Here is a 17,894-nt window from a genome sequence, read left to right on the forward strand (position 1 = left end):
TATACACTATGGAGTATTACTCTGCATTAAAAAATGACAAAATTATAGAATTTGGAGGGAAATGGATGGCATTAGAGCAGATTATGCTAAGTGAAGCTAGTCAATCTTTAAAAAACAAATACCAAATGACTCCTTTGATATAAGGGGTGTAAACAAGGACAGGGTAGGGACGAAGAGCTTGAGAAGAATATTTACAGTAAACAGGGATGAGAGGTGGGAGGGAAAGGGAGTGAGAAGGGAAATTGCATGGAAATGGAAGGCGATCCTCAGGGTTATACAAAATGTCATATAAGAGGTAAGGAGGGGTAAGTCAAGAGAATACAAATGGAAGACATGATTTACAGTAGAAGGGGTAGAGAGAGAAAAGGGGAGGGGAGGGGAGGGGAGGGGAGGGGGGATAGTAGACAATAGGACAGACAGCAGAATACATCAGACACTAGAAAGGCAATATGTCAATCAATGGAAGGGTAACTGATGTGATACAGCAATTTGTATACGGGGTAAAAGCGGGAGTTCATAATCCACTTGAATCAAACCGTGTAATATGATGTATTAAGAACTATGTAATGTTATGAACGACCAATAAAAAAAAAAAAAAAAAAGACAGAAGGTGGAAAATACCACAATCAGCAACATCAGTGCTAATAGACTGCCAAGGATTAACACAAGAGCTGCTTTGTCTTTGTTTGGAAATACTGTGAAATTGGGGTCTACCGATAGCCATGAAATTCACTTTTCTATCTTGCAAGAGTTGAGTTGAATGTTATCTTAATATGTCTAAAACATCAATAATCAGAATATTTAATCTTCCTTAAAAATTACAATGAGCAAAAAATTCCCATTTTCTATAGAAAGTGCTCCCCTTTCCATTTTCTGTGACTGAAAGGGAACAATTTGGGAGACACCATCATCACAGGAATGCCTGCACTCCTTTTGTCTCACCCAGGGCCTACTCTGCTAGGGGATTCTTAACCATGACATCTGCTGTCAGCCTTTGGGCCTTATCTAAGAGCAGTCCCAGGATGCTCTAGCCAGATGCACCAGAGGACCTGAACCCTTTAGAGGCCTCCAGAGACACTGTGGCTACTCTTTGTGTTTTTAACCACCCATCAGACACTGCAAGGCCAGAGACAGCTCTCTGCTTCCTCTTCTTCCCTGGTTTTCTTGCAATGCCCACCAAGGCAACAGCCCCTACAGACACTTCTCAACCCAAATTACTGTATCACAAATGTTTCTTACCTATTTCTTACAAAGATATAGGGAATTGAAATAGATTTACTTTATTGTTGTGAGCAAATGCATACGGAAAAATGAGTTCATATTTTTCCTATGTATATCATTCTTATGTAACAACTACACAAGTGAATGAAGGATTTACAGCATGCAGAAGCTTCCCTTCTCCCTGACAAATCAATACAACTATTCAAACTTTTACCATCAATTAGTTTTGCTTTAGTTGCAAATTTTGTAATGAAAAAAACCCCACTCATATCAATAACTCTTTATTTTAAAGTGGTACCTTTGAAAAAAAAAAGAGATATTTCTCTGGGTGTGGTGGTTAAAGTGGTACCTTTGCAAAAAAAAAAAAAAAAAAGAGATACTTCTCTATAATCCCAGCTGCTCTGGAGGCTGAGACAGGAGGATTGCAAGTTCAAAGTCAGCCTTAGCAACAGTGAGGTGCTAAACAACTCACTGAGACCCTGTCTCTAAATAAAATACCAAATAGGGCTGGGGATGTGGTTCAGTGGTCAAGTGCCCTGAATCCAATCCCCGGGATTGCCCCACACACACACACACACACACAAAAGAGAGAGAGATACTTTCTTCCTCCTTTAAGTTTTAAATCTGAAGAACTACAAAAAGCACAAGTAAAAGAAATGTAGACCCATACTGTACACACATTTCTTTTCTAATTAGGATAAAATCACTAGAAAGTAAAAACATCTTAAAGAATGGATTCCATTGGCAGTGAACTGATGATCCTGATGACTTAACTATTTGACAGCCTAGTGCTCAAGAGACAATTACCAACTACAATGACTAATTGTCTTGACTAAACTGTCGTGAAGTGTTGCAGTTTATTATTAGGCAGCTGCCACCCTTGTCCCCAGAGGTGCCTGCATTTCAGAACTGGGCGAGGTGATGCTAAATCTCTCTCTGCAACCTCTCTTGGGTTTTGTGAAGTTTAATTAGTTAATGTTCATAATGCACCCTGAGGTCTTCAAATGTGACATGCTATCCCAGGGAAAAGTCAAGGCAGTGGTATTATATAACACACAACAGAAAACACCACTGAGCTGCAAGTTTAATTGTTATTTGAGTAGCTTAGAAGTTATGAACCAGTGATTTCTAGTAGGAGTGGAGGCACAGTTTTCTGGGGCTTTCTCTCTAAGTGAGACTACTTATCTGAAGTGCATTTACCACAAAGTTAGTTAAGCTAGAAATTCAAATACCTAGCCCAGGTACCTCCTGACTGGTTATTAAAACAGTGACCTACTGCAGTAGAAATAGAACAAAATGGAATTAAAAATAGAGCCAGATAGTTATGAAATGCTGATAAATGTTAACAATGGCATTTAAAATTCATGAAGAAAAGAATAAACTATACAATTAATAGTGTTGGGTAAGAACATGAGAAAAAAATAAATTTCCACCTCTATTTCATATTAGACACAAAAATCATTTGCAGATAGATTACAACTTGAAGGATTAAAAAAACCACTTTGAAATTACTAGGAGAAAATATAGGGGAATATTTCATAACCTTGTGGGTAGAAAAGCTTTCCTTAGAAATGTGGAAGGCAGAAGTCAAAAAAGAATAATAATGACATATTTAGCACACTAAAGTTCTGTTGGAAGAAACCCTTTAAAATTTTTTTTAAATAAGTAGATATGTAGAGAAAATATTTGCAACACCTATAATATGCCAATGATCAAATTCTAGGAAACAGAAAAAACAGACAAAGAAAGAAAACAGATTGAAAATACAAGTGGCCAATAAGCATATGAAAAGTGTTCATCCTCAAAAGGATTTGCAGAAATAAAGTTAAAACAATGCTATCTTCTTTCCGACCTATCAAACTGGCCAGTTTAAAACTGACAATAATATGGTACTGCCATGTTTGGTGACATGTATCTCTAAGTCCAGCAAGAATAAATCTAGGAATATAGCCTCACAGAAACTTGGAAAGGGGTCCAGAGAGATATGTAGAAATGTTCAGAAGCGGGGCTTTTATCTCATTAACCTGTTGATGGGTTTATAATTGAATGGCCTATTGAGAGGTGGTGCAAGGCCTAAATCTCCTGGCCTCCCTCTCCTGTCCTGCTTTGTCTCCCGCCACTGTCTCTCTTGATGCTCCAGCAACTCTGAATTTGTACTTTTCTCTAATAAGCATGGTCTCAAACACCCCCTTATTCTGCATGCTTTTTTTTTTCAATAAACTGAAAGAAAATGTTTCAATTTCCTCACTCAGACAGCTTGTGCATCACTGTGACCAAAAGAATGGACAATAACAATTTTAGAACAGGAAAAGTTTATTTGGGGCTCACAGTTTCAGAGATCTTGGTCCATAGAGGGCTGACATCATTGCTTTGGGTGAGGTAGAGCATCATGGTAGACGGTGTAGAGGAGGAAAGCTGCTCAGTATGTGGCAATCAGGAATCAGAGAGAACTCTGCTCACCTGGGACAAAATATGAATCCCAAGGGCACATCCCCAGTGACCTACTGCTCCAGCTACTCCCTCCCTGCTTATAGTTACCACTCAGTTAATCCTTCAGTGGATTAATCCACTGATTAGGTTACAAGTCTCATAATCTATCATTTCACCCCTGAAAATCTTTGCACTGTCTCACACATGAGCTTGTGGGGATAGCTCATATCCAAAACATAAGACAGCTCCAAGTTGTTCCTGAGTTTTAACTCAAAAAAGTTTTTCTTCTCTATGAAGTCTGTGCTGATTAATGTTCCCAAGATGACCTAGTTGTAATTATACTATGGTTTCTATCACAATTTTTTATCCTTAGGAGGAGTTATCCTCCTGTAGATTTGTTTATCCTGCATGTTTATTTGGCCAGTGGATGGTACTACATTTACCATACAGACCAGGCTCCTAAAGTCTGGAATATGGAATGAACTCAAAATTTTCCTAATGACTGAAAAAAAAAACTGCAAGAGACTAGTAATAAAGTGCATAATAATACCAAGAAAAATTTTAGGCAGCCTCATAAAAGAGGACAAGGGCTTGTTTTATATTTTTCAATTAAATTCCTTCCATCTAAGCACAGACTTTAGGTTTTACAGTATGATAAACTTGAGCTCAAAGCATTAGTAATTCTTAGATCATTAACTTGAGATGAGACTATAGTTTGAGCCTCCTCCAGGAAAACAGATAACCATTTTCCCATTGTTATTTTACCAACAACAAGATAACTAATGCTAAATTTGAGTTGTCTCCTAAGGTTAGGAGGAAGATCAAGACAAAAATAATCAGCAACATTTTTTTGTGTATGTGAACATGGGTTGTAATGATGACGTGAATTCTTTACATTCTTTGTATTCAGATCCTTTACCATGTAGCATCCTCTACTCTGATTTTGGGCTCGGCCATATACCCTGCTCAGGACACATGACATATATTGATACAAAGCCTCAATCTGAAGAGGTCTTTCATGTTTCGAATTGTTCTTTTGCACTTCTACCATCACCATGAAACATGCCCAATATAGCTTGCTAAGGGATTAGAGGAATATGGAGCAGAGAAGAGGGTAGCCGAAATCAGCTGATACCCAACCAACCCAAGACATGTGAGAAAACTCAGCCAAAATCAGCAGAGCTGCCTAACTGACCCCAGACAAAAAGAACCACACAAGTTCATTGTGATATTACACTTTAGTTTGTAGTTTGGTTGCTGGAAACATTATTATAGCAATGAATTATTTATGTAGTTACAAAATATAATGGAAAGAAAATACCAATTAAATTTATATACCACTGGTGAGATTAATAAAGAATGACAGTTAAAGATTAAACCACACAGAGTAGATTCTCTGTCTTCAATGCAATTAAACTAAAACCTAATAATAAAAAAAGATAACTAGGATATCTTTAATGGATAAATAAAATATACTACATACATACAAAGGAATGTTATTCAGCCTTAAAAAAAGAAGGAAATCCTGTAATATGTGAGAACATTAAGGAAACTGGGGATATTGTGCTAAGTGAAATAAGGTGGTCACAGACAATTAATGCATGATCCATTTATGAAGGTGTCTAAAACAGTCAAATTCATAGAAGCAGAGACAATGTAGAGAACAGGAATAAAGAAACTGGGCTGGGATAGAGTAGAGTACTTGCCTACCATGTACAAGACCCTTGGTTTGATTACCAGAACCACAGGAAATAAAAAAATTATTATAGATCTCTGCACAGATAAGAATAGCAGAAATAATTTAAAGTTTTTACCTAAAAGCATCACTTTAATCAAGTGATCAAAGTGACACACATCATCAGTAATGGAACAGACTAAAAATGTGTCATCCCAGATAAGACAAACTGAGAACTCAAAGTGCCCTCTACACAACATGGAAATCATCATGAACATAAAGTACGCTCTCCAAAATTTATGGGCCTACAATCCTCAATAGTATCCAGATCTTAAAAGTCAAGGAAAGACTAAAGAACCATTCCAAACTTAAAGATAGTAAGACTGTTATGGTTTAGACATGAGGTATCCCCCAGAAGCTCATGTGGGAGACAATGCAAAAATTTTCAGAGGTAAAATTAGATGAGTTATAGTCTAATCAGTGGATTAATCTACTGACATTGATTAATTTATTCATGTTAATGCCCTGATTTTGGTGGAGGTTGTAAAGGATTATGTCCCCCTGTGTAGGAAATATACACTGAAGTATTCAAAGGTGACCTAGTATCATATTGCTAGCTTACTTACTCTCAAAAAAAAGTACATTCATCTTGTTTGCAAATTTAAGGCTGTTTCCATTTAACTAAACAATATATAATTAAATTAAATTAACATTCCATTTAATTAAGGGTCTATACACTTTTTAAAATGTATAGAACTGGGCCCAGCATCTTAGAGAGACCCTGACTCAAAATGAAAAACAGAAAGGACTAGAGTGTCACTCAGTGCTAGAGAAGCTCTGGATTCAATCCTCAGTATCAAGAAAATAAATAAATAAATAAATAAATAAGAGCACTACTTCCATCACTCACACACACACACACACAAACACACACACATATTCTCTGTGTGTGTGTGTGTGTGTGTGATTTGCTTATTTTTCTCTTTACTCCAAGCTATTTTGTATAGATTTAAATCAGCATTCAATAAAAAAGTTTGGAGGGCTGGGGATGTGGCTCAAGCGGTAGCGAGCTCGCGTGGCATGCGTGCGGCCCGGCCCGGGTTCGATCCTCAGCACCACATACAAACAAAGATGTTGTGTCCGCCGAGAACTAAAAAATAAATATTAAAAATTCTCTCTCTCTCTCTCCTCTCTCACTCTCTCTTTAAAAAAAAAAAAAAAGTTTGGAGTCTTTTTCCACACAGAATTGGATATATATATTCTCTCTCACACACACACAAATACACACCCATTTCTACAACTGTATGCTAATAATTTCTTTCTTTTCTTTTCTTTTTTTTTTTTTTTTTGGTGCTGCGGATTGAAACCAGGGCCTCACAAATGTTAAACCACACTCTTCCATTGACTTATACTCAGAACCAGGCTAATAATTTTTAATCTTCATTATACTAAATGAGGCTTTTCAAGAAAAATCAAATTTACTGTCACTGATTCATAAAGACCTGAGTCTATTAATAACCTTGAGGGAAAATGGGAAAGTTGTCAAAAATGCTTCCATGTGCCTCTCCCAAGTTTTGTGTGAGCAAGCCCATGTGGCCTTGGAGGTCTGGAAACACCAAAAATTCAAGCAAAATGCAGTGGGGAGAAGGCTTGGAACCCAGTAAAAAAAATAACTGGCTTCATGTTGTACATCAGAATTAATAAATTTTCCTTTGTTTGTTGCTATGTGCAAAGACTGTGGTTTTTAGTAATTGCTTCCTTAGTTGCTTTGCTCAGATTAAATTTGGCCCATGATATTTTAAGAGTCATCAAAAACCCTTTGTAAACAGACAGAACTTACAGTGACCCTGTGCAATGGGTGCAGCCCACCAACAGCCAATTTAATCAAGGGGAAATTCAGAGTATTCGTGGCAAGCAATTGATTTTCAAGAGAAAAGTCAGCGGGATCAAACAGCCAGTTGGGATGAAAATCCCTTGAATCACCCCTATCACCGTGTTTTCTAGCAACCAACTCCTGCTTCCATATAGTGTAATAGCCAAATTACTATAATTATCCTACAACACAAGTGGCATATCAACATTATTTTAAACATGGATTTTTTTTGCATAATCTTTCATTATTATCATTCAGCCTCCCATTTGGAAATGGAAAACAACAACAAACTGTGATCTACCCCCAAAAGAAAAAAGGTCACCAGAGAGAATAAATAAAAGGGTTATTTACATGTGAATATGCTGAGATGTGTTTTACAGTCAAACACACTCTTGAAATTCATTAAATGCCTTCTCCCCTGCTTCATAAATATGGGCAAAAGAGACATCGCCTACTGAGAAAATAATCCCAGCACATAATGATCATAACGAATAAAAATAAAGCCACTTTTCTTTCAAAGACCTCCAGGCCCTATATCAAAATGCTTTTGTAGTTCCACCATTGTGAAATGAATCTGACTGCTGGAGAGCAAGGCTGAGTCATATCACAGGTTGCTCCCAGGGCTGAAGAGGAGAATAGGAATGTGGATCAGAGAGGCTTCCTCTCTGCAAAATAATAGGTTCTTAAGTGGTTGCCATCATTTGTTGCTGCTGTTGTTTTTGAAGATACTGGAAAGGGTTTGGAAACCAGCATTGGAATGAAGAAGGAAAATCGGCAACAGGTTTTGCTAAATAACCATTAGGCTCACTCAGGGGGCTTTTAGGGCTGTGTCCCTAGCAGCAAGCTCTGGGTTTCAGGTCTGGCTCATATTCTTCCTGGGATAATACAAGCTCAAGGGCTCAGCCCTATAGAACCTCTAGACAGATTGTCAACCTTGAAGATAACCAATTCAGCCTAGGCATAGGACTGGTATTATTTATTTTAAGTTATTATTTATCAACATCTTTAGCAAAGCACTAAATTCACATGGTTAATTCTAGAAAACTGAAGTTGGCTAAGAGTAGCTAAAACTTTGGAAGAAGGCAATCTGGTTACCTTCAGATGCTAAAGACACTGAGTGGCTTAAAATAAAACACAAATTGTGAATTGGAACAAATGTAAGTTGATTCATTAGGCTTTGCATCATTAAGTATATCAGACGTTGCTGCCACTATCCACATTATTATCATAGCTTTGCAGCTAGAAGGCACAGAAGATCCATACTGCCAAACCATAAGGAAAGAAAAGGCAGAGGTAGGAGGGAGAACTGAGATGCTAAAACCCAAATCATAGTGGGGGATAAAATGGCATATTGGGTGTCAATAACATGGTGTGCCCTCTAAGTGCGAGATGGGAAAGGGCCCTAGAACTTGTCCTGTCCCCTGGGAAGTGAGGTGGCTAGGGGACAGCAGGCTGAGTAGAGCCCCTTTTCAAGGGACATCTAAAACCCACACCAGAGCAGAGAAACCCATTCAGTGAGAAATGGAGTGGTGGGGGAAGGGAGTCATTCCAAGGATAGAGGGCTAAGTGACTGCAGCTTGTATCCAGCCAGGGGAAGAAAGTCGGTTTATGAAAGAACATAAATATTACTGAAATGGCCCCCACCCTGAACATATAGCACACAGGAACCAGGGAAGGGAGGGAGATACTACGGAGCTGCTTCTTCAACTGTGTTCTGTCTCCTCCCACCCCACCATCCCAGAACTCTATATGTTGAAGTCTGAACCCCTGGTACTTCAGAACAGGAAGACTATTTGGAGGTAGGATCTTTAAAGAGATAATTAAGTTAAAATGAGTTCACTGAAGTGAGCCTTAATCCAATATTACTAGAGTTCTCTTAAGAAGAAAAAATCTGGACACAGGTGGGTACAGAGAGAAGCCCGTGTGAAGACAGGGACAAGTTGGCCAATGGCAACCCTAGGAAAGAGGCTTCAGAAGAAAACAATCCTGCTGAAACACACTGATCTCAGACTTGCGGCCTCAGAATTATGAGACAATAAGTTTCTGTTTTTTAAACCATCCCATCCATAGTACTTTGTTATGGCAGTCATAGAAAATTAATATAAAGTCCTAGTGATTCACTAGTTAAATGACTAGAGAACATGACTAGTATTCAAAAAATGTCCTGAGATATGTAATGTAAATACATTGGCCGGAATATTGCCATGCTCCACAATGGGTGTTTTTTCATTCATATTTGGATTCTGTGTTAAGAGAAAAATAAAGTAAAATAGAAGGGGACTGGGAATAAAAAATGGAACTTAGGATGAGAGGATAAAAGACCTGGGAGTATTTAATACACAATAAATAAGAATTTAGTCATTGTTTTTTAGCTCTGGCGCGTTGAGAGTGATTCCAGATGTTTCCCAGCTGAACGGAAGAGGGACAAACTATGGTAAGAAGCAAATGTAAGTTCAATGAAAAGAAATTAAATAACACATAAAGAAATATTTCCTGACAGTAAGAGGTGATTTTTAAAATAATATTAAAGGTGACATTGCTGTTTTAACATGGGGATGTTATGAAAATTACTATTTTGAAGAGCCTTTTAATGTATAATAAGCAACACCTCCTAGATAGCTTGGTTACAAGGGGTTACTCTAATTATCCTTTTGAAAGCCCACAATTCTGTTATATAAAATTAAATTTCTCCCTGCCAAAGAGCACTTCAAATTCTACAGAGATTTTGTAAGGTGGGCCCCGGGTGTATAATGAGATTTACAAGTCTGAACCTTGCAGGGGTCTTTTAAAAGAGATTTGTGCTGCCCAGAACACACAGGCCTACATGAGGAACAAAAGTTTTGTTTTGTTTGCTTGTTTTTATTTTTTTATTAACTATTAAACGTGGTGATGCCAATACAGCTGTGGAAACACAGGCTGTGTCCTATTTTGCTGTATGCATCATCAAGAAAATTGCCAGCTCAATTCTGATTCCAAAATCATTATTGTGATGATGTAGGTAACAAAAGACACAGCTTGATTTGCAAATGCCACACAGGGCCAGTGGTGTGGCCAATTGGAAAAAAAAAAAAAAAGAAAAACAACAACCATCATTTGGGGCCCTTTTATTGTTACCAAAGGAGAATATTCATTAACTGCATATGGAACATCTTGATGTGGTTCCATACTTTTTGCAGAGACTCTTATTTTAAAAGGGGTTCTTATTATATTAACATTTAAATAATTAGTACAAAACATTTAAGGGGTTCTCTTAGTACAATCTCCTACACAAGCAGAAAGCCTTTTTTTTCTAATATGTATTACTGTTTGTGAATTTTTCCAACATTCCAGGAACCTGTTACTTCTCAACTAAGTTCTCCGATAATTAAAAAATAAACTTTTACAAGTTTTTCCCTATATTGGGACAAAAAAATCTGCATCCTTGGAACTTGTTCTCATTGGTCCCAGTGAAATCCCAGTACATAAAACTCAAAATTTATAAATGTGAAGATATGCAAAATGGGGAGCAATTTAACTCAGGTAAAATGCAAACTAAATGTGCATAGTTAAACTTTTTAGATTCAATGGAAACATAAGGCTGAAATGATGAAGAACAGTAGGCTAATCATAATGTACATAAAGAACTAGAAAAGGAAAGCTGCCATGTTAGCTAAAGGATGTTCAGTCTTGACATCTTTCTGCTTGGAAGGGTTGAGGTTGGTGTGCAATTGCAAGTTCTCACAGCTGGTGGACCCTAACTCCACTTCATTGTGGTTAATATGCATAAATGATTTCATAGCTGGTAGGAAAAGACCTGACCAGTAGTATTGCTTATCTGGGTTCTCTTCAAAATAGACCTTGATCCAAAAATTCAAGCACAACAATTTATTTGGGAGTATTCAGAGAAAGCTTCCATGAGGGAATAAGGATTCGACTTAGGAAGCAAAGTCTGCTCCTGGAGTGTTAATTTCCTGGCACTTCCCACTGGTTTCTACCATAGGTCAAAGTGGCCTTCCATAGTTCTGGAAAAGTTCACACATACAGAGGCAAAGATTCCAGCAGAAGGAAGTTGTGCACACGTGTGTGTACATGCACACTAAAATCTGAGGGATATGGTTGGGTCCACTGATAACTCATTAAAGTAACTATTCATTAAATAACTCACTGACCTGGAAAAAACTGATCATGTATCTAGTGAAGCAGACCTGTTCACTGGCATTTTCTGATATAGCCATCCAAGATAAAAACTCACCTTGGGCTGGGGATGTACTCAGGGGTAGAATGCCTGCTTACTTAATCATACTTAAATAAAAGAGGATAGTAAGACACCATGCCCTGGAAAGCACCTTTCCATTCCTCTAATCCTAGCCAAGTTAAGGGAACAATGAGAGCAAGTTTAGGCTACATACTCTCTATCGGATACATACGATCTTGAAGAACAATGGCTTTCTCTCATGTATGCTGGAAATTAAGTCAATATTATCTGTAAAAAGCTACTATTTTACATGTTTGCCAGGACAGCTGTTCTTTGGGATGTTGGTCATATAAGGAGCAAAACAAGTTAATGCTGGTGACACCATTGTTTTTGCAGCTTAACTTATAAAACCCCTCCCCCCTGTGGTAACTGGTGTGGATCAGAGAACCAGGGAGAAGTAAATGTTGTCCAGATCATGCCTCTAGTGCACTTCATGCAGCAAAGATGCCCCTGTCCAGCCAGTCACCACTGGACTTTCTGGTAAAGCAACTGTCCAGCATGTTGCCACTAGAACTTCCCCCTGAGCATTTCTCAATCAACTCTGTCTCATATTCCATGTCTCCTGGCAATCTATTCTACTGCTTTAGCACAAGCTGAGCAGTAGATGGTACCAATGTATGAGGCAGAGGGTTCTATCCCAAGCAACAAAAAAATAAAAACATAAAAAGTCACCTTACCAAGACTGTCACCTTGAACAGAAGCAGAAAGAGACTGGATCTGAGTTCTGGGTCAGCCTATAAAGAGCTTTAAAACCTTGGATGAGCTTGGACCACAGGTGAAATGAACAGAACTTCACCTGTCCTAGCTCTTCTACAGCAAGTTTTGAGGATAAAATGAGAAAATATACATATGAAAAACCTTTGAAATGGAAAAAGTACTAAACAAGATACAAGATATAAGGCACAACAATGTGTGTTCATTTGAAACAAGAATTTTGGTTCATATTTTAGGGAAATTATGTTTCCTTTAACTTGGGACTTTCATCAGAAAAAAATGTCACAGTAGATCACAGTACATTTAGAATTTTCTCTGGAGCCTCATTCTTTGTTGTTGTTGATATGAAGATGGCAGCAAAATGTGTTGATGACTCTTTTCTTAGATATAATGAGCTGTTGATGATTTGTAAATCCATCCCTGAGTTATTTGGAAGTCTACAATAGTAGTTCCCTGGTGAAAATTTCATGAAGAATCATCTTTGTATCTGTGAACATAAAGCTGATTTTCAAAAATAAACAAGGTCCAGAAGATGACAAGAAAAGTTTTCCTATTTCTTTCACTTACCAAGCTGTCTTAGAGCATCTGATTTTAAGCAACAATCCTGAGGGAAGTAAAGAGAAATAAGACTTGGGGGCTTTTGTTAGACAAAGACATATGTATGATTTTAAGTCAAGGATTCTGTTTAAATTTGAGTCCTCCCTCATTAAGTTTCTAAGACAGGAATTTTCCATTGATTCTATGTAGGAAATAGCAGTAGCATCAGAGCCACTTGGGAGGAACTTGATGGGAGAGATTATATCTTTTCAGCTTGTTTGTAATAACAGCAGCCTGGAGAAGACAACTTAAAAATTTGTAGGACTTACTGTGGACTTGGCACGGAGCTAAGCATATCACAAAACTTCTAATATTTAACCCCCCCCCATACTTATTTGGGTTTGATACTATTTTTATCTCCATTTTATATAGAGAACATTGAGCCATAACAAGGCTCCTATTTGGTTTCGCATTGGATAGTGGCAAATTAGAGTTTAGAACTATCTCATGGAGAAAAGCTCCTTCAGACCACTCCTATGATGTCTCTTGGCTGAGAAGCCTGGGCAAGCTGGCCTTCACTATAAAACAGTAATGACCTCAAATCTTTTTTACGAAGGCTGTTGTCATCAGTACAACAAGCAAGCACTTCTCCACCCATGGCCTCACAAGTTCTCTGTGATGAGTGTGTAGAGTATGCACACTCATGCACTTGGTTTTCCCATCCAGGGGATATGACCAGCCAAATCATCACCTTCTTTTGTCTAGATTTCCAAGTCTTATGCCACCAACCAAAGTATTCCTTTTCCTGTATTTGAGCAATCTTGGTATATTCTTTCACACAGGAGAAAGCAGAGCAATTCAAAATACCCTGATTCTGCCCTGGAGAGATTCAAATAGGTGAAAGGCCAATCACAAAGAGTTAACTCTGCTAACAATGAGGATCAACATTTACTGAGCACTGAATTTATTTGAGAAGCACTTTACATGGCTTATCTGGGTGAAACTTCAAGGCTTCCCTGCGTGGGAAACATTACTATTATCTCTACTTTGCAAATGAAGAAACCCAGGTTTAGAGAAGTGAATTAACATACCTAAAGTCACTTGCCTGCCTGCATGTGTCTGCCATAAGAACACACTTCAGTGCAAAGATACCCGTGGATATGGTGAGCCCTTGTTAAATTAAAACACAGATGTTTGAGATTACCTCATTCTACTTGGTGAAAATCCTGACACAGACAATATTTCAAAGTTGATTTTATTATTTCATGTAACTAGAAACAAGTTAAGCAAGTTAAAAATGACTACTTGCAGTAGACCTATTCTAGGTAGGATTTTGTCAAAGACATGAACACAGAAGCATTAATTGCTGGGATTAATATTTTAAAAATCTTTTGAGTTCCTTTTATTTATTTTTAGTTTTAGTTTTTGGTAATGCTGAGAATAAAACCCAAGGGTTTGAACATGCCAGGAAAGTACGCTACCACTAAACAATATACCCAGTTTCTTGAGTTCTTAATTTGAAAAAATAATTTTCTCTATTTTAGCTAAGCACGTGTGCCAATGTGCACATGTGTGTAAAATCCTGAAATGCCAGCAATTATTTTACCAAAATTTATTTTTAACAGTGAACATTCTGAATTTGGGAGCTCTTAGCTGAAAGGCCAACATATCTAAATATACCAATGCACTTTTGACCTTCTCTGCCCATAGATATTTGTATAAGGATGTGATTAACCACAGAAACTACTCCTAAAGGGGAGTGGAGAAGGAAAAGCAAAATGCCCTGTATAGTTTTATCACTTAGCAAAGAACACAAATAGGGGGTCTGGGGTTGTAGCTCAGTGGTAGAGCACTTACCTAGCATGTGTGAGGCACTGGATTCAATCCTTGGCATCACATAAAAACAAATAAATAAAATAAAGATATTGTGTCCATCTACAACTAAAAAATAATTAAAAGAAAAAGAACACAAATATGTCCAAGGCATGGATTTTATTTCTTGAGATGCCCCTGAGATAGCCACAATACCTTGATCTTCTTGAACATCTATTTCTTGTGGTGTTTCCAGAATGTCATCAGGATGTGGGACACAGAGTCCGTGGAAAGGCCCCAAGTCGAAGCACTCGTGCAGCAGGGGCAAGTTCACTCTTGAGCACACACTCATGAACCCGACAGCTACACCTTCCACCTGGAACATCCAAAACACCTGGTTACTCCATCAGACCTCAAGTGATTATCATCATGAAACTTCCATGAGCCCTGGGCACGTGGTCTGATGATGACTTCACAGGCACTTTGAGTTGTTTAAGAGAGAAAGGAGTATCTTCCTTAAGTAGCTCTAGTGTCCAGCACAATGTAAAGTACATATAACATGTTCAAAGAAATGTCCAACAAGAGACCACTACAGACAATCCTGGAGGTGGATAAGTAACTTAGGGAAGTTACCAGAGAGTTCTGGAGAGGGAACTATTGGAACTTACTTTCTTAGCCAATCTCCCTGCCTGCCCCATATCCTCTGCCATTCTGGTGTCTTTATCATTTTATCCTCCTACAAATCCTATGTCTCCTATGCACTTTCCTCCCTTCATGGTAAGATGAATCATTGTTCCAGTGCCCAAATGACTGGTCCTCAATTTAGAGAACACTCATGATTATTAGCTCCTTATCATGTAGAAACTCTTCAATTTCTCTTGAATTTGTTTATTTGTTGATTGGATCATCTGACGGGAGGAAAGTTGAGGAAAGGTTTGGTGGGAAATAGTTGTGTGAACCTGAGTAAGGCCAGGCGGGTTCACTAGATGGCTCTGATCTCCAAATATATCACTGCTCAGCATCCTAACAGACATAGGGTTTTGATCTTCTTGCAGTGGTCCTATGACTCCGGATCCTTGACGAGAGATGCATAGGTAGGAAATTGAGTAACTAACTGATCTTGACCCATTATTGGTACCAAAAAAATTATGAATTAACAAACTATTTTAATTCTATCATATTCCATATTGAGAAATGATTGTGACTGGAATTCCTTATTATGGGCTGGGGTTGTGGCTCAGCAGTAGAGCGCTCACTTAGCATGTGCAAGGCCCTGGATTCGATCCTCAGCACTACATAAAAATAAACAAAATAAAGGTATTGTGTCCAACTACAACTAAAATTAAGTATTTTTTAAAAAGAAGAAGTTCCTTATTATGTCCCTTTACTAATTCTGTATTTCATTCCTCTCTGTATTTAAAATTTCAGGAGAGAGAGAATGTATAGTCCTTTAAATTTCACACAAATAATTCCTATGGATTAGTAAGTGGGTTTTAAGCAAATTCCCAGTTGAACGCTTAGACTCTGACTGCTCTTATTAGAAACCTGAACTTACTAGATCCTATCCCTCAAGTATTCAGACTTAATTTTTGGAGATATTCCATTCATAAAGTAGAGCTCAATAACCACAGCATTCCCTATTCCCAGAAATGCTGCGTTTATTCATAAGTGCCCAGTCAGAGAAAATGGTCAATGCTTTAACATCCTAAAACAGAGAATCAATTAATCATAACGTTTAATCTTTTAGATGACACAGAAAAAAAATAAACTATTTGTTTCCCAATCTATCTTTAATTAAAAACCATTTGTATTCAAGGGTTTTTTGAAAAATAAATGTGAGATGCTCTTTGTTTTCTCCTCAATCATGAAATTCCAGAAGAATTTTTTTAAAAATCAATTTTTCCATGTATATTCTTTTCTTTACAGGATCCCCCAAATGCTACTTGCTGTAAAAGACTGGATTTACACAGCTGTTTTACAAAGCCATTGACACTTTAATAAAAGTCCAAAATAAACATTTTAATTTTTTTCCCAAATAACAAGTGATTGTTTGTCTTGTTTGCACTCGTGAACAAAGGCTGCGTAGCTGCAGTTGTCTGGCTTCTCTGTAATTTTAGGCCCAAGACTCAGCAGACGCTGATTAACCAATCCATCTACCATATGTGCAGAAAGAGGCGGCCAGCCTCACTCCCGGCAGGGAAAATTGGCATCCATCTTGGTTCACATGGAGATGTCCTTCTAATCTACAGCCGCATTGGCGCAACGGAACTTCGATGGCCTGAAATACCTTTTGCTGGCTTCACGGCGAGCTGCATGTGCATGATAAGAATGTATTATTTATAAGACCGCTGTTAGTAATGAGCTATTACACTAATGGCTCATTGTGTTTGGAATTTGATTTCAAATGGCATGGATCACACATTCTGATGAAAATGAGAAAAACATGTTTTGCCATTAGGAACAAAGATTTAGCGTTCTCCAATTCTACAACCTGTTATATTCCCATCATTCATCCAGGGTTGTAACAATTTACAAAAAGTTCACAATTAAGAGACAGCAACAGAGCAAGGACATTTCCTGGAAGTTTCTGTTCCTTACTCTGGATCTCTTTCAGATAACTCATTTGAAAAATACTATTCTTAAACATGAATTTGTGGGAGGATCCAAATGCATCTTTGTGTGTATTTGTGCTTTCCAGAAAAAAAATAAATGGATTTATAAACTTCCTTACCACAAAAGTCTCTTCAATTACCTTATATTGGAGAACAAAATTGCAAGTTTTGTTGTTGTTCCTGTTTGTCCTGGGAGGATCTACGTGATACATGCGAAAAGTTTAGTGTCCACTGGCCTTGTCTTCATAAACACATAGACACACATATACTTTGTCGTTTATACTTCATCCAAAAACGCCTGCTGGTCACCCATCCCTTTTGGGTGACAATATTCCACAATGAGGGTTTTGTCCTCATTGTGACCACTGCTGGCTTTGATCCCCTTCTCCTGATGCCAAGTGCATGGCTAACCTGGCAGGCTCTCTCCCGCCCGCAGGTCAGTGGTGCTGACTGGGACCACTGCTGCCCATGCCCTGGATGATGCCAAAGCAGACGCTCTGCCCATCTGTCTCTAGGAGCCGCCCTTGGCCTCCAACTGCCCTTCCTTGAAATCTCAGCTTGGAGTAAACACCAGATGTCAAGGTAAGCCAGGACAGAGTTGTGACAAGGAACTTGCAGTGAAGTCCTGACCCAAAACTCTTCCCAAGTAGCTACTGAGCCACAAAAAAGTCCTTGTAGCTAAAAACCCTTTAACTAGTCATTGGTTTTCCATTTAGCTCAGGCATAGCTCTTAGGCATTCAATATGCATGACTTGAAACTGCCATGGGCCAGTTTGGAAAGAGACA

At 38.1% G+C, this 17,894-nt stretch overlaps 1 protein-coding gene across 1 annotated transcript in view; it reads right to left on the reverse strand.

Moving 5' to 3' along the window:
- Window positions 1-17,894, reverse strand: part of Cfap61 (cilia and flagella associated protein 61) — a 262,491-nt gene that overhangs the window by 197,314 nt on the left and 47,283 nt on the right. The window contains exon 8 of the mRNA XM_026400722.2: window positions 14,713-14,872. Within this exon, the coding sequence (XP_026256507.2) occupies window positions 14,713-14,872 (160 nt within the window). The remainder of the gene's footprint in view (window positions 1-14,712; window positions 14,873-17,894) is intronic.

The sequence above is a fragment of the Urocitellus parryii genome, chromosome 6 (genome assembly GCF_045843805.1).
Source record: "Urocitellus parryii isolate mUroPar1 chromosome 6, mUroPar1.hap1, whole genome shotgun sequence".
Lineage (NCBI taxonomy): Eukaryota > Metazoa > Chordata > Mammalia > Rodentia > Sciuridae > Urocitellus > Urocitellus parryii.